A 21439-nucleotide genomic window follows, 5' to 3' on the forward strand; every position below is an offset into this window, starting at 1 on the left:
CTTATGATCTTCAGTAACAAATTATTCATATGTTAGACTATGTTTTTGTGTCATACTGATTCATTAGCTCATAAAATTTGTGTATGGATATTTAATGATGTATGAGAAAGAGGTGTGGTAGTGTGTGGGCTGCTGTGAATAACCCTTTAGTTCCCACTTCAATCAATCATTATTACCCAAAGCCCAATCCAGTAAATATCACAACAATATATTCATGAAATAAACCAAAAGGAAAACTCTTCTGCTCAGACCTCTGGGCTGTTTCAGAAGCTGAATGCAAATTGTACTCAATTTCTACCTGATAATTAAAACATGCTAACAGTTTCTTGACCAACTTTATCTTCTTTTAGTGCACATGAAGGAACAGCAGGAGCGGTCAAATGTACCTTTCTGTGTGACACTGTTTTAAAAAAACATTTCCTTTCCCCTGACAGGTTTTGTCGAAGGCATCGGTTGAGAACTGGGGAAAATATCCCCTTAATTCCCAGAGACCTGCTCTTGATGTCTGAGATGGTTCTTCCCCGCTTTATCCTGTGTATCATACAGTATCTGAGAGATGGATATGTTGAACCAGGTGAAAACAGTCATGACAGACACATGAAGTACAATACTTATTAACCAATGTAAACTGAACCTGTAACTTTAATGTGTGGTTGTCACCAATTAAAGGTACAACACCAGACACTTTCATTCGCTTTAACTTCAGTGGTTTACATCTGATATAATATTATATAAGATGGAAAACATGAGCTGCTGTGCAAGCCTTATACAAGTGTTATACAACTATTTACACATAGAGTTACTTTCACTGAGTGCTGGGTCTCACAGGTCTCGCATCTCTTATCTTGTTTTACCAGACACCTCAACTGAGAGAGATCTACAGAAAGTCCTGCAACAGCTGGAGCCTCAGATCTCCTTCCTTGAGGAGCTTACAAAGATGGGAGGAGCAATGAGGACTGTGCTGACAAAAATCTTGACCAATCAGCAGGCATTCAAGGAGCTGAGCATGGGTAAATATCCAGCTTAGGGTTTGGGCTCAATTAACAGAGCATTACCACTGATTTTATTTTTATTTTTTTGTAATTTTAGGTCAGCAATATACTAATTGTGAAAAATATTTTACTTGATATATCTGAACCAAAAAATAAAAATAAAAAAATTAGAAGGTTTTCTTGCTCACTGCTTAACTGTTGCAGGCCAAGAGGAGAATTTGTATGCTAAGAAGAACTATGACAAGTATTTGTCAGCACTGAAGAATTCAGGTCTGGTATCAGTGGAGGAAAAAGGCCAGAGTGCTGCTGCTGATGTTGGTGTTGGGGCTGAAGGAGGTGCAGGCGCGATGGTCCTGTTAGGTAAGATGACATGTTTTTTTTTTTTTTTTTTTTTTTTTTCAATAATCATCCATCTGCTTCACATCTTTAAGATAAAAAGAAAAAAATCATAATACTCTCCATTTGTTATTAATTATTATTTTTATTTGAATACATTTTAGTATTGTAAACCAGTCCACATTCCTATAAACATATATTAGATTCTTTTTCTACCAAGCTTTATATACATTACACATGCAGTACTTTTAAAAATGTATAAATAAACGCACGTACAGTGAATAAGAGACCAAACATTTCATAAATAAGTTTGTTGGTGCTATAATAACAGGTGACATATGTTCTAACTGTTGCTAAATAGTAATTAGTCCATTTGTTTTGTTAGGAAACAGCGGACCAGGGAGTCCAGACGAGCCAAGTAAAGAGGTATGTTAACCTAATGCTTAAAATGACACTGATCTGATAATGAATGTGTGTTATTTTAAGTAATAAGTTTTTTTAATTCCTCTTTTTATAAAACTGGTAAAGCCATATCACTGACCTGTGCAACATTAATGTTGTTTCTAATTTATGCTCAGTCAAAAAATGCTCAGTTGATGCCTTAATGAAAATTTGCAGACTGCTTGAAATTTATGTTGTTTTGTGTTTTCTTCCAAGGAGGATCAAGATGGAGGACAGTCTGTTGGTCAGAGGAAGAGGGTTAAGCTGAGTAGCAGTACCAAAGGTGCATGAAAAGAAAAGCATTCACACTATAATGTCTGAACTGAGCTGAACTGTGTATTCATTATGTCTCTTTATTGTCCTCAGACCCTTGTATTATTGAATCTCTGAAGCATAAATGCTTCCTGGAAGAGTTGCTGTTTTGGACAATAAAATACGAGTTTCCTCAGAAGATGGTCACCTTCTTATTAAACATGTTGCCAGATCAAGATTACAAGGTATTTTCTTTTCCAATTTTTCATGTGCAAAAATTAATGCCGCATACCACCTTTCAGATGCCTGTCTGATCTTAATTTTAACCTCCTAAGACCCAAACTCTTCCACGGCATGCATTTTTAATTTCTCTTTGATATTTTGGCATATTGGGACCCGATGAATGTAAAAACAAAGAATTACCAGCTTTTTTTTTTTTTACCTGATTTTTGTGTCTTAGAAAAATAAGAGCCACATATGAGGATATTCATTTAAACTTTCGATAGAACAGTTGGCTTCGTTCTGCACCAGAAAGCTGTTTGCATGTCATTGAGAACAAATTAGAGATGGGAATTATCGTCATCATCGTCTTGCTGACGAACGCATTAACCACAACCTGCTGCATGACACCAAAGTGGTATTGTTAAGCCAAGGACCTGCACCCACACATTTACAGCAGTGGTGTTTCTTTATGAGTTTACAGCAACTGAATGTGGAAAAACTGACGCATTGTTGAAATTTCACAAGACATCTCAGACAGTTTTTTTTTTTTTTTTAAATAGATGGTTTATTAAATTCTTATTGCATCTCAGTATTTTTGTCCTTGCAAAACTACTCTAGTAAAGTAAATGATTTACAGGAAAAAAAATCCTTTTTGAGCTTAGACCTTGGTGCAACTTCCTCCCCTCCTTCCTCCTCCGTCAAAGCCAGCTTTATTCTGATTGGTTGCCCCTCGTAAACAGAAGGTTTGAACACCAGAGAGTGTGGTCACAGCCTGAAATAACCGTATTATGGATATCTGGTCCCAGTTACACCATACACAGCCTGAAATTGGAGCGTTTCAGTTGTTTAAAGCTTGAGCTGGGATTACATGCACATATTTGAAATTATGTTTCCTGTGTTTAATATAAGAATCTTACCTTCTGTGCTTTGGGATTCATGCATTGCCTTTTCATCATGCCTTTTCAATATCAAACTGGGCTTAAAAAAGCTCAGTATGTATGAGTTTTTGAAGGCAAGCCTTAATCGTGTTATGGGCTTCTTGTCTTTCTCTCTGGCAGATCACCTTTACAAAAACATTTGTCCAACATTACGCTTTCATCATGAAAACGCTGATGAAAAGCCACGAGTCGGATACGATGTCCAACCGCATCGTGCACATTAGTGTGCAGCTGTTCAGCAACGAGGAGCTGGCTCGACATGTCACAGAGGAGTGTCAGCTGCTGGACATCATGGTCACAGTCCTCCTCTACATGATGGAGAGTTGCCTTATTAAAAGCGAGCTTCAGGGTAAGTCAGCCAGTTTGCTCACTATTTTGATAAATGCTCACTCGGGTTGTATTATTAAACATGAGAAGGTTTTTTTTATTTTCTTTTTTTAAATGGTATTTTCCAGGTTATTCATTGTTGATATTTTTGTCTTGAACTTATTAATAAAACTGAAATTTGGATTTAAATGGTTTTATATGCACCTGGTCAAAAGATCCATCATGACACAAATAATGGATGGCATTAGCTGCCTTTTTTATGTCTAATTGTGCAAGTCTGTTACATGAAGCCACTGAGTTTTCTAAAGCAATAATTAAATGTAAATGCTTCCTAAAGAACAAAGCACAGCTGCTAATTTTGCTCCATGTTTTTAATCATTCTTGGTGCTTGTATAGCCTGCACAGATGTTTCATTTCATTGCTGGCTCCAAGTAAAATGAGCTTGAATCTTTACCTGTTGGGTGAGTGGATGACGTGGACACCCAAGTTTGTGGGTGCGATGACGTGAGAACATGGCGAGTTTAAAATTAATACCATAGTTGTTGGACAAATTTGAATCTCAGTGACCTAGACCTCAAGGTTAAGGTCGGAGGTCAAGTTTTCTGAAAAGTTTGCAAATGCGGTAACTTGAGAAGGAAGTCACCTAGGGGTTTGAAATTGATACCATAGGTATCTACTAGGAGGCTGAGCAGTAGCACTGGCGTAGACTCCTTTTTAATGCTGCACTCATCATTGTTGGCAGTGTTATAATAGCAGCCAGGTGTTGATTTAAATAACACATTGACCCATGTCTATGTATTTCTTTATGTTTATTTTCTTGTAGATTCCTAAATACGATTTGATTCCAATTGTTAGTGTTTCCTGTCTCGCTGTCTTTCTTTTTTAGATGAAGAGAACAATCGGCATGTTGTGGTGAACTGCAGTGAAGCACTATTGAAGAACAACACCTACTGGCCCCTAGTTAGTGATTTCATTAACATCCTCTCACACCAAAGTGTAGCGAAAAAGTTCCTGGAAGACCACTCATTGTTGATGCTGTGGATGAGCTTTGTGTCGTTTTTCCAAGGTAAGTCCTATTACTTTCCTTCGTCTGAGCAAAGGTAATCATTTACGCACGCATTTTCACACTGAGAGCAGCAGGATTTATTGTGCATGCTTGAGGACAAGTTAAACAGTTTAAACCAAGGTCTTAACTGTTGGTGGAAACAGCTGGTTCTGAGTAAGCAAGGCCTTTATATTACGCAAAAGACAAATTAATGTTAGACAGTAGTCAGTGGTTTTGGAGATTGCTTTTTGGAAAATCTTTACATGCAAGCTTCCAAAACTTCCTCAAATGTGATTAGTCAATAAAAGGTGGACAGCGATCAGTGCTAAAAAATATTTTCTCTTGCCTATAGAGTCTGTTTATTTATATGCAGATATCTGGTTATACAGAATGAATGACAGCATATAGATTAAATTACACCACAACCAGAAAATGACCACTGACCAGTCAGCAGCAGATGTAGAGTGAGTTCAATGAGAAGGTGATTAAGCATAAAGTAGTTCTCTAAATGTACTTTTATGTTTGAGCTTTCAGTACATTTAAGGGTGTAGATGTTGACACTTTAAGATCATTGGATTAGATTGAGGCTTGTATTAATTAATTCTTGATTTAAAGAAAAAAGCTTCAAATTTTCCCCTAGCCGCCTTTGTTAAATTAATGCTATGTTATCCCAATGAAATGTACTCAAACAAATGTACATACACCACAAAAGTGATTTTGTTATTGTAGTCAGTGTGAGGCTAGTGAGTATTTTCATCTGTGACTCAGAAAGTTAATTTCAGACAATGCTTGTATCCCATCTATTGTTGGTATGGTGGGTTCAGAGATATCAAACCACATGGATATCAGTGTAATAGATCTAGTTTTTGTTATTCAGTCACAGTCAAGTCAAACACAACGCTTGATTTAAAAGCGTGTTCCTGCAGATTTATTTAAACTTCTGGGCTTATTCAGAAGGAGATTTGTTGCCCTCCTTTTAAACAGTTCAACCAAAAAGCAGAGTTGTGGTGCGATAGATTCTTTATCACTGGATTTGAATTGTGGTTGGTGCTGCTGGCTTTTTACTGCACTCTACCACAATCCTAAAAATAACGCTCACCCTTGTATAGTGGGCCTGAGTATCCTCTTGCTGACGCTATGAGGACAGTGTCACTATTACCCTGTATCCATGCGAGCCACAAACTGACACATTCAATAGAGAGTTTTGTAATTCACATACTTGTTGACATTTTATTATGTTACATATAAATATGAGGGGAAATGTTGAATTTTAAAAACGCAGACTTGTATTTTAAACTTTTTATGTGCATTGAGAAGTTGTGCATAACAGGTTATAACCATTCTGCTGCTGTCATAGGTATGAATCTGAATAAGCGGGAGTTGAATGAACATGTGGAATTTGAGTCTCAGACGTACTATGCAGCATTCGCAGCAGAGCTTGAGGCCTGTGCACAACCAATGTGGGGTCTCTTAACACACTGCAAAGTCAAAGTAAGTCTCACTCACAGGATTAATGGAACATTCGTTATAAGCACCCCAAGCTGCAATCACTTACTACATAATACTATATCAAATTTTTAACATCTGATTTTATGTGTTACCAGGAAACACAGGAATACACTAAAACTGTGGTTCGATACTGTCTGGAGACCTTGCAGATCTGGTTTGATGCCATTGGCTTCATTGATGAGGTATATTAATGGCAAACTGCCGTATTTACAAGTAATCTTTTCCCTCCCCTGTTTCACGTAAATGTCTGTATATCTGTCATAGCCTGCTCCGAATCAAGTGACATTTCACCTGCCACTCCACCGCTACTACGCCATGTTCCTCAGTAAGGTATGCCACCTCATCTTTTAGTGCACAGTCTATTCTCTTTGGTGTCTGTGTTTGTGTTTTTAAAGTTAATTGTTTGGTTCAAAATCCCCAGGCTGTAAAATGCCAAGGACTGGATCTGGACAGCCTCCTTCCTGACCAAGAGATGTTGATGAAGATCATGGTGCATCCACTCCAGATCCAGGTATAACAGTGGAAGACAATCGATTTGGTTTTACCTGCATGTCTAATGCACATCTGTGTCCATGCGCTTATTGTAACAAGTAAAAGTATTTGCAGACTACGTGGCTTCAGGTTAGGAGAAGGTTAAGTGATTCCAGCCTACCACGTCTAACACTGGTCTGCAGAGACTCCTCACTCAATTAACACTTTGTTCTATGTGACTGTAGGCGTGCCTGTCAGAAATCCACAGCAACATGTGGGTGAGGAATGGACTGCAGATTAAGGGACAGGCTATGACTTACGTGCAGTCACACTTCTGCAACTCCATGATTGATCCTGACATCTATCTGCTGCAGGTGAGGACTCCTGCTTCATATATATATATATATATATATATATATATATATATATAATTCTTTTGTAATTTCAATTTAGTTTTTAAGTCTGCTTTCTCTTTTTTATTATTGAAGGTTTGTGCATCAAGACTAGACCCTGACTACTTTATCTCAAGTGTTTTTGAGAGGTAAGCTCTATTTCTGATAATATTATGCTACATAAAACATTTAACATTTGCAGATGGGTAACATCTGATTTATAAACTGTCCTCTGATGCAGGTTTAAAGTAGTCGACCTGTTGACCATGGCGTCTCAGCATCAGAATGCCGTGTTGGACTCTGAGCAAGAGAGACCAATGCTAGAAGGAGCACTTACCTTTCTGGTCATACTAACAAGCCTTCGCATTCATTTGGGTGAGTGGTACAGCAGAGGGTTTTGCAGCATCTTTATCAGAGTAGCAAACTACCTTACGGTATATAGAGTTACCCTAGAGCTAATAAATCATTTGCTGAGGCTCTGCGAGGTGTTGATAGTTGGTAGGTCGTGTCGCTGTTGGCACGAGTTCATGTAACCATTGTTTCTCTTTGCTGGTGCAGTTTTCCTGTATTTGGCACTCATCCCAGGAGTATTTTTCTTTGCTGTATTACAATAAGAAGTTACTTTTTCACGTAAAACTCTCCAATGAAGTCCTTTACTTGGCTGAAAACATCATTTGAACTATTTCTAGTATTTGTTCATGGAGATAACCAAGGACTTTGTAAATTATACTCACACACTCCTCTCTTTGCATATATTGAAATATAACTGTGATACAATTTCTCCCTAGGGAGATAGTGCTTTCAGATGTTCTGCTGACTTATTCATTCATATTACAGAACACTGCATTACAAAACTGCATTATGTTAAAGAGATAGTGGTCACAGTCTGTTTTTTAAAAAAACTCCTCAGTTCATAATTATCTTGCCAAACCTCAAAACTGAGCTCTTACTGGTGTTTAAAGTGGCAATCTTGAAATTTTTCATAGATAAATCATTTTGAATTTATTGAAAGAATAGACTTGTAAGTTGTTCCTAATTATTCATTTATTTAAGACATAAAATTAAATGTCTGTTTCATTACGGTCTCAGAAAGATGTAACCGACCGGTGATTGAGCCTGTGCTTCAGTGATACACTTGTACTTTTATAAACTTTGTAAGTTCCCAGGAAAAAAAAAAAAACCAGTATAGTGGCTTTAGGTTAAAAAAGTATTTAGCTCCTGAAACACAAATTGTGAGCATATCTTCTCCAGTGGCACGAAATGTAACATGTTTGTCAGTGAGATTACGATTTACTGCTGCACTCAATCAGAAAAGCATCTACAAATCGTGACAGTGGTCAGTGGCTCTGGGTTTCAGCCGGTCAGTTACCATAGCGAGGTAACCGACTCGCTCCTGACCACATGTCCCGTGGTTTGCTGACTCATGATGTGGGCAGCTAACAGCACTGCCTGATTCCTTTATTAAAACAAAAAGTTTCTTTTGTTTCCCCACTCTGTAACTCTGTGGCCTGTAACCACCTCTGACTTGGTTATTGCCAAGATAGCCAGCACTAAAATTTTTAAGATTACGTGTTGTCAGCCATTTCTCATATTTTGTCAAGTTTCTGTACTGGTGAAAGTCAGATCCCCTCACTGTCAGTTTGCCTTCACGCTCTTCCTCTCATTTTCACCGACAGGGATGACCGATGATGAGATCCTTCGGGCTGAAATGGTCTCTCAGTTGTGCATGAACGATCGTACGCACAGCGCACTCTTAGACCTTGTATCCTTCAGTCATTAACAAATACTTTCTAAAGAGAAACTGTATTCAGTTATCCACAGTATATATGTATTCATATATGTTTTATTTTTCCTTAAGAGAGTTTTCGTAGATTCCTGAAAATCCCAACCCAAAGAGTGGCATTGTACCCGGTAGCTGTAGTTTTGAGGATATGCTCTCTGCTGTAGCCGACTTCAAAGCACCTGTGTTTGAGCCTGGAGGATCCATGCAGCAGGGCATGTACACACCCAAAGGTAGGATATTCTCGTGAAGAAGGCAGGATTTCCTAACAGATCATTAAAAAAAGTAACAGATATTTATAAAAGTGTTGTTACAGGTTTTACAGAAATGTCTGTTATGGTAAAGGCAGACGTTACACAGAATTGCGTCTATGTCGTTGATACTGTTATAGAAGTAGTTTAGTTAAAATATGAAACCTAAGAATCTATTAGATGTTTTTCAACCAGCAGCTAAACAAAATTTTCATCAACAGTTGTAGTCACAGTGGGACGGAAATAAACAACATTTCAAATAACTGGTGTTTAGTTCATGGCTTGTTTGTGGGTTTTAACAATTCTGGGTTCATGTCCTCGCTGAGGGCTTTCTGCTTGGTGATAGCATCATCATCTGAGCAGCATGAAGATATGTCTGCTGCCCTCCACTGGCCAACAGTAACATTAGCTTTAAGAATGCGTGTAATATTTTAATATATTTTTGGAGGCTTTTTTAGCTGTTATTTGATAGGATCGCCAAGAGAACACAGGAAAGCTGGGAGAAAGACCAGGGGGAAGAGACACAGGCGTCAGGACAGAGTCAAACCTGGGTCTGTGCTTTAGACTTGCAGCTAATGGGTTGCCTGCTCGACCCAGTGAGCTAAATCAGCACCCAAAAAGACTGTAATATTTAAGAGCTTTTTAAGACTAGATCTAATGAGCTGGTCACTGAGCTTTGAATAGAAATTATGATAAAATATATATTTTTCTCATATTTTTAAATATTGTCTTATTTTTGTTTTATGGCCTAGAACTTACAGCAAATCATTTTTCAAACCAACAGCAGTCACTTTAATCACAAAGCTGATATCTGATTTATAGGGACTTTGTTCTCCAGCAAGAAGCATATGAGGTAATATACACACATTATGGTTGGTGCATTCTTGTGAAATAACTAATTGTCTTATCCAATTCACGGAAAGAATAAATGTTGTCACTTTAAAACTAACTTATGTTAAATCTATTCTATTGCTTTTTAGACCGCTCCCTGTTATAGTTAAGAATGGGGCTCAATCTTTTGCACTAGATATATGTCCTCAGGGCACCACTTGGGGGCAGACTTACACCACTTATGATGGTGAAAGGTGAAAAACAGGGAAAACGTGAAACAGTTTCACTTTGTACCAGAGGTTGCAAAGCATTTCTCTTCCTTTTTTTTCACTAGCCGAAGTGTGGGAGAAAGAGTTTGACCCCATCATGGTCGTTCTCAGAACAGTCTATCGCCGTGATGTCCAGTCCGCAATGGACAGATATGCAGCATTGTAAGTTTGATTTCCCCCAAACATTTCTGTTTTCTGTCACCTTCTAAACTCTGTATAAATGTTTCCTTTGCTCGGCAGTAGTTTTATTGCTGTTTTCATATTCAGTCATGACAAAAATCAGGTCGTCTCTCTTTCTGCTGGTGAAGGCACATGATTAGAAAGGTCAGCTCTGCTAGGTGTTGAAGTGATTCCAATTAGATTGGTGTCGAGAGAGCTCAATATTTCAGGCTAAATTGTAATGCAGTTGTGGAAGTCTTTTTTTTTTTTTTTGATTGTCCTGCAGACGTCTCCAAGGATAAACATGTCAGCGGAGGTGAAGGAGATACTTTGGGGGTTAATTTTCTTTCTGGCTTCTGAAAATACTCATTAAACTAAAAGTGGCTCGCTCTGTTTCTGTGTTTGAAATGGCAATTGGTTAGAGCCTTTGTAATTCATGGATGGATCACTCATCCGCCTCTTTCACGTACATGCTTTCAGTTTTCTCTTCAGTTTTTGTGTCCAGTACAGATGAAACTAGAGCATATTTCTCTCTCAGACATATTGAAGCTGCCTGTGCCACCTTCAGAGTCTGATACCAGCCTCATGTTGCTCATTCACACTGTTTGAATATGATGGATTACATGTCAGGCTCGCCCTGGCTCGTGTGATAATAATCCCATCATCACTAATAGAGTGCTGCCCCTCGGCTCTTCTGTTGTGTAGACTGAAATCTTTTGTGATTTATTCTGAACAGCATTCGGTGTCACTTCCCCAAACTCTTATTTCTCTCAACCTAACTCTGACTTCTCTCATTATTAGTTGGTATGTAATGAGTATAAAAATTGATTATTGCTAGTAATTGCTTTTTTGATTTGTTTTCTCGCCTCCTTTTTGATGATGATGTCCACTAGTTTGAAACAGTTTGGCATTCACACTGGCAACCCCTGGCCACCATACAAGGAGAGGACTCCTCTGCACCCATGTTACAAAGGTCTAATAAGGCTGTTGCACTGCAAGACGCTGCACATTGTGATATTCACTCTACTTTACAAGGTGAGTCTTTCACCCACTACCAGTGCCATATAAAACAGCCATATCCATCGTCTCTCTTTGCAGTTTGTAGTATGACTTGGTTTGCAACTGGTGCTGAAAATTGGCGCATCACCAAATAAACATCTTCATAGTATCGATCAGGCAAGATGTATTTAAGAATACAAATTCATTGACAGATGGTCAGTTGAGGGCTTGGTATCAGTAATGAGAGGCTGATCTATGGATGCATAATAACTTAAAAAAAGCAAACACATTGACAGCTAAACCTTGTGTTATTTGTTCTCTGGGGTAAGCTAATGGTTTGATCATGTTCTAGATCTGGATGGATCATCAGAACATGTCTGAACACGTGCTGTGCATGGTGCTGTACCTGATTGAACTGGGTTTGGACAACCAGATTCAAGACAACAAGGAGGATGAGGTAAGATAATTTGCTTGGTTTAACTTGTAACCACTTTCCTCACTGTCTAGGCCCCTAGTGCCAACCAGTTTCTCACTGAGTCATTGTCGTCGTCTTCTTCTTCCTTTTTTTTTGTTTAGGAGCCTTGCATTGAGGAGCACTGTCACGACAGCTGGTTCCCAGGCACCAATCTCCTCTCCAATCTGCACCATGTCATCAACTTTGTCAGGGTGCGGGTTCCTGAGACCGCTCCAGAGGTAAAGAGAGAGGCACCTCCCAGCACCAGCACCGAAGCTTCTTCTTATGGCCAGGTAAAAGGAGACTCGGTGACAGGCCGTGCTTGTTTGTATTAACTTTCAATTAATTTGAGTTACATTCCTATTTCCATCCTCTGTGCTAAGCTAACTGCCAGCTTGCATCATAACTATGGAAAAGGAATGAGAAAGCAGGGTTTTTTTCTAAAAACATTACTGCTTTAAAATGTGTTTAATAAATAAATAAAATTACCCATCAGATGCTGTATTCAGAATATATCTTACCGCACCACTAGGGGTGATCCTACATGGAACTAAATGCTCTGAATAAAGAGTTTGTTGTCAAGATAAAGTCAAAAAAGTAGCTGAGAGTCACTTAAAGAAGGTCTCTCTCTTGTTGATGGGGTTTTGGATGGTCTGGATAGTTTTTGGCTTGTTGCCACTATATAGATTTATTCTCTAAAAACTTTGTCTTCCTAAATGGGAATCACAGCAGATTTTGACTGATTGTAGGCCTTAGTGATCTGTTAGTCTGGAAGTGAGGGTGTAACTCTTCTTTTAGCTCTGTCCTGTCAAACATGTGGTTTATTTATCATCTTGCATTACTGGTTGCTTCATGCACCACTTTCATATCATCATTACTTTACTCGTTCCACAGAACTCCAGGCGTCTTTCAGGAAATTGGAGAGAGGTAGCTGTTTGTACTCATTTCTATGAAAAGACTAATGCTCGAATGAAACAATCAGCTGCATTAGCCTTTGTTTTATCTCTACTTTGAAAGACTTCTCTTGTATGTGTTTCTTTCATGCATTTCAAAGGAGGTCTGTCTTGTTGTGTTATGGTGTGTGTATGTGTGTGTAATGCTATGCTTCAGCAGTTCCCTTCCCTCTTGACTGCTGAAACTAATTACGTGTGTAATGCAGGTTTGGGGTAAACGCTTTTTAACTGCATGTCAGAATGATTGATGTTCCCTTGACTGGGCTGTATGATGTATGTTTATTTAACAGTGCAGCTCAGGTGCTTTTTTTTATGTCAGGTCAGGTCAGGGCAATCCTTCAGATGGCTTGTATTTGAATTTTCGTTAGGAGTCTGGTTGTCCCAGCGCTATCAGCTGCAGTGTTCATAAAATGTCAGCTGAAATAATGAACATTTTATTTGACTTTTACGTGCACGTTCCCGTCTGAATATGGTAATGACACCGACCTACAATCCATCAAAGTCGACCAGACTATTAGTTATATTAATAATTGGAAATGGTCTAGGTGCTCCATAAAAAAATTGTGAAATTTGAAGAGCTATGTCATGTTTCTCTTTATTGTGAGCTTCACGTGTGATATGTAATATTTATTCATGTGTGTTCTTCTAGATTCCTGTACTTTTATTGATAAATAATGGATTATGGTTCTTGATCGAATGGTGCCTCACTATATTGGCCAAATATTTCATCTTTTTGTAAAGAAATGTTTGTCTTCAATGCTTTCTTAGAACCTTCGCGAAGCTCAGGTGTTCAGTCTCGTGGCAGAACGTAGGAGGAAGTTCCAAGAGATAATCAACCGCAGCACCACCGAAGCCACGCAGGCTGTCAGGCCCAAGAGCTCCTCGACACGCTGGGTTCCGCCAGGCACGCCCCCGCAGCTGGTCACAGAGATCTTGGAGATCCGTGAAAGCATGCTGTCCCTCCTCATCAAGCTCCACCAAAAGATGTCGTCTAAGCAGAACTCTCTGTCGGCATCTTGGCTAGAGGACATCGAGTCGAACCGCCTCGCTCACGGAGACGGCATAACAGCCATTGAACGTATCCTCACCAAGGCAGCCACGCGCAGCTGCCAAATCAAACGTAGCATCCAGGACATTTGTGGAAAGGTGTGTCCACCAGTACCACCAAAGAAGAACAGTCCCACTGACAAGAAAGCCATGGACAAAGAAGAAAGGTAATTATAACTTCACAGATTTTCATTTACACACCTCCATGCTACATCATTAACTTTATTCTTAATTTCTGTTGAGTAGTATTTTGTTATGTTTTTATGATATTGCATTCAATAATTGATCTTTATCGAACCTTTTGAAGTCATGGTATTGTTATCATTTATAAGACATGTGAGTGTAAATAAAGAGATTTTTAATATTTAATCTAATTATCTTGACTAGAGGTCCAGATGTGCAAGATGCAGATATGCTTTAATGTGTGCTTTAATGTAATGATTTCTTATGTTCTTATTCGATATAAATCCACATAAATAGTGGCTCTATTGCTGCTGGCTTTGTACATCTTGTATTTGAATGGAAATGCACTCCATTGACTGTGTGAAAAGTTAAAATGTGCAGGATTTGCCTTTTCACCACACATTCACCCACTAGTCCTCTCCTTCCCCTACTTTAATGATGATGGAACGGCTTATAGCGATTTGATAACAGTCTGCTTCTGGGGTTGGTTGGCTTCACCCCACAGCTAAAATTAAAGTTACAGCCTCTTCTGTTCCCCTGAACTAGATCAGTGTCCGTCACACAGCAATATAGGCGGTGGCAGTGAGAACTAAGAAGGCCATTCTTCAGTCTGGTTGTCGGTACCCCTTAAGCCATCAGTGAAACTATTGAGCTGTGACACTCCTGTCAGCATTTGTTTATGTCCTCTTATTAGGGACTTAATTTACAGTCAGCGCTCGCCTTTATATGCACTGGTGAGAACTAAACCCACCAGATTAGCTTAATAATCAGCCTTTCCAAATTTTAAAACGCAGCCTTGTTGAAATCAGAAACATCCTGTGTATGTGAAAATAGCCCCTGTTACATGCACATGCTATGGGTGATCAAGCAAGCTCTGCACAACAGGCATACTTTTCCCCAGAATACTGAGGGATCACTTATTCAAAGGGAAACGCTAATAATAAATCCTCTTAAAAGGAAGAAAAAAATCACCATATTATGCAACACTTTCCATCAGTTCAAGAAATTGCTGTTTCGGTAAATGAGGGACAATCATTTATCACAGGACTGATTGTATCTCCCTCAAAACAATCTGATCGGGGGAATTAAAGCAAATTCTTTCAGTAGTTGATTAGATTATATGGAAATATAGACACATGGCATTTATTTGGTTATGATCTCAGTGACCTATCAAACAAACTACTTCATATCTACCAAAAAATTTCTGTTTTTCTTTCTTTCAGGCGTCAGAGGGCTAGAGAGAGACAGCAGAAACTGCTTGCTGAATTTGCCTCCAGGCAGAAGAGTTTCATGGAAACAGCCATGGATGTCGGTAAGAAAAGGCTGACTGATCTTCTTTTTTGCCAGCTTGTTATGTATACTTTAGAGTTTCTGAGCTTAAAAATCTTAAATATGATATGTAGCTAAAGTCTGTTTGCAGAAAAGCAGCAGCAGTAGCGCCAGCTTCATGATCATTGCTCGCAGGCATTTGACAGTTATGAAATGAAAACTGCAAAAAAACAATGCAAACATGTGCAATATCATATCACAGTATCATATATTTCTCACCACATGGCGGCATAACCCAATCACAGCTGTTCCCTGCAGCTTGAAGTTTTATGAGTTAGTCTGGACAAGTAACACCAAGTTAAATGGCAGATATACAATTATATGCAAAGGGTGATGTGTTTCTGCATCGCAAAGTAGCACAATTACTTAGTCACCTAAAAACACACCACAAACTACAGTGTAAATAATACTGTACTATTAATTGGTTCTAAATTAATAATCAATACAGAATTTATGAATTCGATATTAAGGATCTAAGTTAGTCAATCTAGAATTAAAAGCAGTAAAGACAGAATAAATCCATAGATAAGCTGTAGCAAGTTTTCCACGACGCTTGGATCAACCTTCATCTCCAAGTACTTAAACTGTGAAAAATGTGAAGTATTGATTAGTATTGTCTGCTGTACTTTGTCAGAAGTTATTAGTAAATAAGAAAACGATTCATTGCATTTTTTTTTTTTTTTTTTTTTAAACGTCCTTATTTTACCCTTAATGTCTTATATTTTTGTGCAGTACTGCAGGAGGGAAAGACCTTTTAAAAATCATAAAACACATATTACCACTTTCTGTTTCAAGGACATTTTGCCACTGTAGCCCTTGAAGCACTGTTAGCTAAAATAAACTCATCATTGCTGTATGTTTTTCACTGGGGCAAGGTGACAGTGGGACGAGCCCGTGCGTACGGTCTCTACAGGCCTTTCAGGAGAAATTGCGAGTAGGGTGATCCTGTGGGAGTGTGGGTGGCTGCTGGCTGTGAGGGCACATAAGATCAAAGCACTAATGGTAGACTGGACTCCCAGGGCCCCCCTCTGACACAGCATGGTTAGCAAATGAATAATGGCCGGTGTGTTCAGAAGGACTGTTCTGATGTCTTTCTAAGCACTCACTGCCGAGCCAGAACACCAGCTGCAGTCTCAGTGCTGGATTTTCACAACATAACATGAGTATTTCCATTATGTTGGTGACAATATCGGCACAAAGAAAAATTATTATTATTTTTGTTATTATTATGATTATTGTTTATTCAGTCTCCGCCTTACTCTGTTAAACAGACCCGTCTGTGAAATGCTGTATCTGTAGCAGAAATACTCTGGATCATTCAGAGTCAACTTAGTGCTGTTTTTTTTTTTTTTTTTTGGAAAAAGATCTTGCAGCTGAAATTTTAAATGTTACGTTTTAATTCACCACACATCAAATTCCTGTTTCCTCTTCTGTATTGCTGGAAGCAGAAATATCAAAGATGGCATCTTTAATTAAGCCAAATGGATGCAATTCTATGTAGATGTTATTAAGATAGTTTGTTAACTAGGATCTTTTTAGTAATATGTTGCAGTAGGACGGCAGCACAGTGATGGGGCGGTTAGTACCATTGCCTCACAGCAAGATGGTCATGGGGTTTTAAGTGTCTGGTTCTCTCCATGTTGTCCTGCTTCCTCTCCCAGTCCAAAGACATACCTGGCATGAAGTTAATTGGAGGATATGAGTTGGCCATAGTTTTGAATCTGATGGTTGCTTATGAGTTGGCCGGTGATAGACTGGCGACCTATCCGAGGTGTACCCTGCCTCTCGCCCTATGCCAGCTGGGGTAGACTCCTGCTCCCCCTTCCGAAACCCTAAATTGGATAAGGAGAAGAAATGGATGGATGGATGTTGCAGTGGTTTAGCTGTCGTGGTTTTTGATTTGGGGTCTATTTTATAGTTTGAGTCTAACCTTTTCTAAGAACTAGGCGCCAACCTTAACATGCAATATTTTTAGGAGGGTGCCACAAATTCATGCTGTTGCTGGTGTGCTAGCTGTCTTGCTTTTTGTGTGTGTGTCTGTGTGTACACATGCACGTACGTTTATGGCTCTATGTACTCAGATGGCCTGAGGGTACAACTGTAGCACTGACATCGAATGCAAACAACTTTCATTTCCTCAGGAACACGGTGACCTCTCCTGCGAACATGTTTTCCCAAAAAGCAATAAATCGATTTGTAACACAGCTCGACATTTCCGCGATGTTTATTGCTCAAATTGAACACAGTTTTTAACATTCAAAATGAATTTCACATCAGTAAGTAATTTCTAGCACTGTGCCAGACTGACATGTGAGGAGTAGTAGAAAACAAATCCCATTTTAGTTCCCAGTATTTTTAAAACCCCACTGTGTATGCAGGAAGAGCACTGGGGGACATGCTTTTATTGAAATCAGTACAGATGTTTCCATTACAAGTAACATCAGAATGAGAGTGATATCATGCGTTTCACTTTTTGCTTTCCTTTCAGCACTCACAAGCTAGCATGCCATCCCAGTGTCATCTGATAATACTCCAGAAAGCTTCTTTGTATGTCAGACCTTTTTGTCTTTGAGTGTCAAATAAATGTTCAGTGAGACTGAGGTGGGAGATTGTAAAGGATAGTCTGTGATAGTCAGCAGCACTTCTCGGTCTTCTTTGGTTTTCAAGTAGTTTTTGTGAAGCCTTTATGTGTTTGAGTTCATTATCCTGCTGTAGTGTGAATCCTTTTCCACAGAGATGAAAACCAGAAGGTATGTCAGGCCTCTTAAAAAATCAAGAGGTACTTCTTCTCTGGAGGGTGTAGTCAAATTGTCCAGGCCACTCCAAGCATTTGGCCTTGTTTTCCCTTACAAAATGAGGTTTAGAGACACTACTAGATAGTGGTACTACTTTATCTTGTGAAGTTTTTTTGCTCTGATAGATCACGCTTTGGATCTGTGGAAGGGATACAACCACCTGACCCTTGACAAAGGCACTGACATTTTTAATTATTTAATTATTTAAAACCAGCATACTTTTTTTCGTTTATATATATATTTTTTTTACTGTGATAGTTTATTGGGATAGGAATAAAGTTTTTACACTTCAGCCATAAAAGGCTGATGGAGTCGTTCCGCCGGACAAGTGGACGGCGTGGACACCTAAGTTTGTGTATGTGATAGCTCGAGAATGAGGCAACAGAGTTCAAATCTCAGTGAGCAGGCCTCAAGGTCAGAGTAAGTTTTCTGAAAATCTTGTGAATATGGTTGAGAACAAGATGACATAGGATTTTGAAATCAGTACCATAGGTATATCTACTAGGAGGCTGAGGGGTAGCATCAATGGTTGCCAGTATTTTTAAATGTGGTTTGATTGATTGATTTATTTTTTTTGGAGCCCAGTGTACAAATTTTATCACCCTGTTTCCTTTCTGAGCTCTTGTTGTTTTTACATTCCAGTACTAGGAAGTGAAATTAAATTTTTTACTCTTTACTGGAAGAGTAATGTTGCTTAATAGAGTTTTTTTTCTACCTGAGTGGCTTGCGGTGACCTCGCTTTATTAAACTATTAAACTGTTGATTTGATTTCTGGTCTATGCAAAGAGAAACCTTTCAGGAATCATTACCTCCAGGTGTTTTTTATATTCTGAATGTTCCCAGAATTTCTTTTTATAGCTTTTAGTCATTGTTCGTTTTAATTTGTGTATTTATATATATATTTTTTAATCAACATACTTTTTTCAACACTGTTACATTAAATTTTGCATGAAATGTTTGTCTTTTTGTCTTTATTGTGGCAGAATCCCCTGACACTGAAGCAGCCATGGACTTAGGAGCATCTGAAGTGATGGAGTCCGAGATCCTTTATGACTGCGTCATCTGTGGCCAGAGTGGACCTTCCACTGAGGACCGACCCACTGGCCTAGTAGTTCTCCTCCAAGCCTCTTCAGGTAAGTCATTTGCCAGCAATTTCATCTTCCAACATGAAGCTCCTGACCTTGAAACAAAATTTGCTGTCAGTGACCATCAGTGGATCACCTATATCATTACTGTCTTCAGTGACTGGACACCATCAAACTTTAAGTTGAAAAAAAAAATCTGTATTTCTGCTTAATTTTAATATATTTTTAGAAATTTAAGTCTTAAGTGTAAAAGTCTAAATAATAATTTATTGGTTTGAAAAATAATTGACAAATTATTGTGAATAATCCTAGTTAGCAGCCTGGATAATGTCTGCCCACTGCCACAGAGTGCAACTTTTCTCACTGGAACATCTCATCCCGCATGCCATGTCTTATTCATAAAATGTTCATCATATTAACTTAAAATCATTGTGGCTGACGGTTGTTTCTGTGTTGTAGTGCTTGGGCACCGCTGCAAAAGCACGGAGCCTAAAAATCTGCCGACGAGCGATGAGGAACACGTTTACCCAGCAGACACGTGCGGCGCGGCTAATGATGTCAGGCTCACACTCATGCAACAGTTCTTCAAAGATGTACGTGATTCACAGAAAATACCAATGCCTATACACAAAAGATTAAAAAAGTCACAGATCACTATTGTGGATATGGATTTATCTTAAATCTTAAAATAGCCTCTTACTGAGATCTATTTTAAATGTATGTCACTAAAGTGAGAATCTACACCTGTTCTTAGGTGTTGAAGCTGTAAGCTTAAATTTGTCTAAAATGTTATTTATAGGCCTCTGTGACATTATGTGTGTTATTCTCTAAACAGTGATCACTCTGAGTATTGAATATAATAAATCCAAAGATGACCATTTGCTTCATAAGTAACACAAACTTATTTACATTTGTTTTATTCAGTTTGTTAAACTTCTCAGCACCTTAAAATAAAATACATTTTCCTGAAAGACAGGAGCCTGAAGATGTATTCTCTAATGGATGTTTTTTTTTCTCTTATGATTTCTGCAGAGTTCTTGTCTGCAGTCAGTGTCAATAGGTTGGGATGGTGGCGTCTATGTCCAGACCTGTGGACACACTTTGCATATAGATTGCCATAAGTCCTACATGGAGTCTCTGAGGGTGAGGATAAGCCTGACCTCATGGAATAATAGTTTGCTTTATTGGTCAACTATGTCAGTTAATTAATCATTCAGACCATTACTCATGTTTAAATATCAAGAGTCTCTGTTTCCTATTTGTCTGATTTTTTTTTTTTTTTTTTTTTTTTTAACCATGTTTAATTGGAAATTAAAATTATATGATGATGTTTGGAGCTAGAGCCTTATATGTTTAGACCTTTCAGCTGAAAATTCTCTTAACTATTGAGTTTAGATTCTATACTGTAGGTCACATTTGATGATTTTTTGTTTGTTTGTTTGTTTTTTTTCTCCACTCCCAGAATGACCAGGTCCTCCAGGGTTTCTCTGTTGACAAGGGTGAGTTTACATGCCCGCTGTGTCGACAGTTTGCCAATAGTGTCCTCCCCTGTCGCCCTGGGAGGGGCACTGAAGCCGGTACCTGGCACACACCCACAAACAAGAAGACGTCTGTGCTCGTAAAAGAGGTGGAAGAACTTCAGGAGAAACCTGGCCTGTTCCCAGTAAGTTTGATGATTAAACCAGACAGCATGTCTTTAAATCTGTACTCTGCATTTAGCGAGTGGCCACATTGGCAGTGATATTAATGACTGAAAACAGTACTTTAGATTGTAGCGTTGATGGAGATTGAAACAGGGCGGTTCTTTTTCATAGAGACTGTTCTCTCCTTTTTTTTGCTTAAGCTAGATTGATGCCATTTTAACTCTAAAAATTTCTCAAATGCCAATGTTTTATTGTCTTTTTCAACTTTTTGTTTGCACGTGACCTGTGCACCAGACATTTTCAGCTTTCAGATTACCACAAATAGACTTGAAATATCTGCCCAATTTGTTATTACCAAAAAAATAAATAATTAAATACAAGCAAATGGACATTTTCTTTGAATCTTTGCAATGCATTTGTCCCATTTATCATGTAGTTTCACTAGTCCAGCCCACTGGGCTGTATGTGGCCCATGATCCAAAATGAGTTTGTAACCACTGCTTTAGGTTAATCGATACTTTGACTTAATTTATTGTTGTTTTTGGTCTTAATCTCCAGACGGAGTCTAATTTGAGTAAAGAGATGGAGTTAGTAATCAAAGACATCAAGAACACCACCCAGAAGAAGTACATGGACTATGGCAGGAACCCTGGCTCCCCTGACAATGATTTCCTCTTCATGTATTCAGTGGCAAGGTAAGAACCAAGTTATAGTGGGATTTAAAATTTAACACTAC

General features: G+C 38.6%; 1 protein-coding gene across 3 annotated transcripts in view; it reads left to right on the plus strand.

Annotated features, from left to right (window-relative positions):
* The window catches only part of ubr3 (ubiquitin protein ligase E3 component n-recognin 3), a 38121-nt gene that overhangs the window by 1467 nt on the left and 15215 nt on the right, over positions 1-21439 (plus strand). The window contains exons 2-30 of one of the 3 annotated variants that reach the window (XM_084908883.1): positions 435-574; positions 858-1010; positions 1197-1352; positions 1714-1754; positions 1989-2052; positions 2136-2266; positions 3302-3530; positions 4395-4574; positions 5911-6044; positions 6158-6244; positions 6327-6392; positions 6484-6573; positions 6779-6907; positions 7022-7074; positions 7167-7300; positions 8602-8687; positions 8797-8938; positions 10122-10218; positions 11109-11250; positions 11567-11671; positions 11791-11961; positions 12563-12595; positions 13390-13835; positions 15075-15163; positions 18959-19108; positions 19520-19653; positions 20093-20203; positions 20523-20723; positions 21262-21398. In XM_084908883.1, coding sequence (XP_084765009.1) covers positions 435-574; positions 858-1010; positions 1197-1352; positions 1714-1754; positions 1989-2052; positions 2136-2266; positions 3302-3530; positions 4395-4574; positions 5911-6044; positions 6158-6244; positions 6327-6392; positions 6484-6573; positions 6779-6907; positions 7022-7074; positions 7167-7300; positions 8602-8687; positions 8797-8938; positions 10122-10218; positions 11109-11250; positions 11567-11671; positions 11791-11961; positions 12563-12595; positions 13390-13835; positions 15075-15163; positions 18959-19108; positions 19520-19653; positions 20093-20203; positions 20523-20723; positions 21262-21398 — 3831 coding nt within the window. Of the gene's footprint in view, positions 1-434; positions 575-857; positions 1011-1196; positions 1353-1713; positions 1755-1985; positions 2053-2135; positions 2267-3301; positions 3531-4394; positions 4575-5910; positions 6045-6157; positions 6245-6326; positions 6393-6483; positions 6574-6778; positions 6908-7021; positions 7075-7166; positions 7301-8601; positions 8688-8796; positions 8939-10121; positions 10219-11108; positions 11251-11566; positions 11672-11790; positions 11962-12562; positions 12596-13389; positions 13836-15074; positions 15164-18958; positions 19109-19519; positions 19654-20092; positions 20204-20522; positions 20724-21261; positions 21399-21439 lie in introns of all 3 variants that reach the window. The other 2 variants (XM_084908882.1, XM_084908884.1) reach the window with 2 other exon arrangements.

Source organism: Perissodus microlepis, chromosome 16 (genome assembly GCF_051167445.1).
Source record: "Perissodus microlepis isolate ML-2025 ecotype Zambia chromosome 16, ASM5116744v1, whole genome shotgun sequence".
Taxonomy (NCBI): Eukaryota; Metazoa; Chordata; class Actinopteri; order Cichliformes; family Cichlidae; genus Perissodus; species Perissodus microlepis.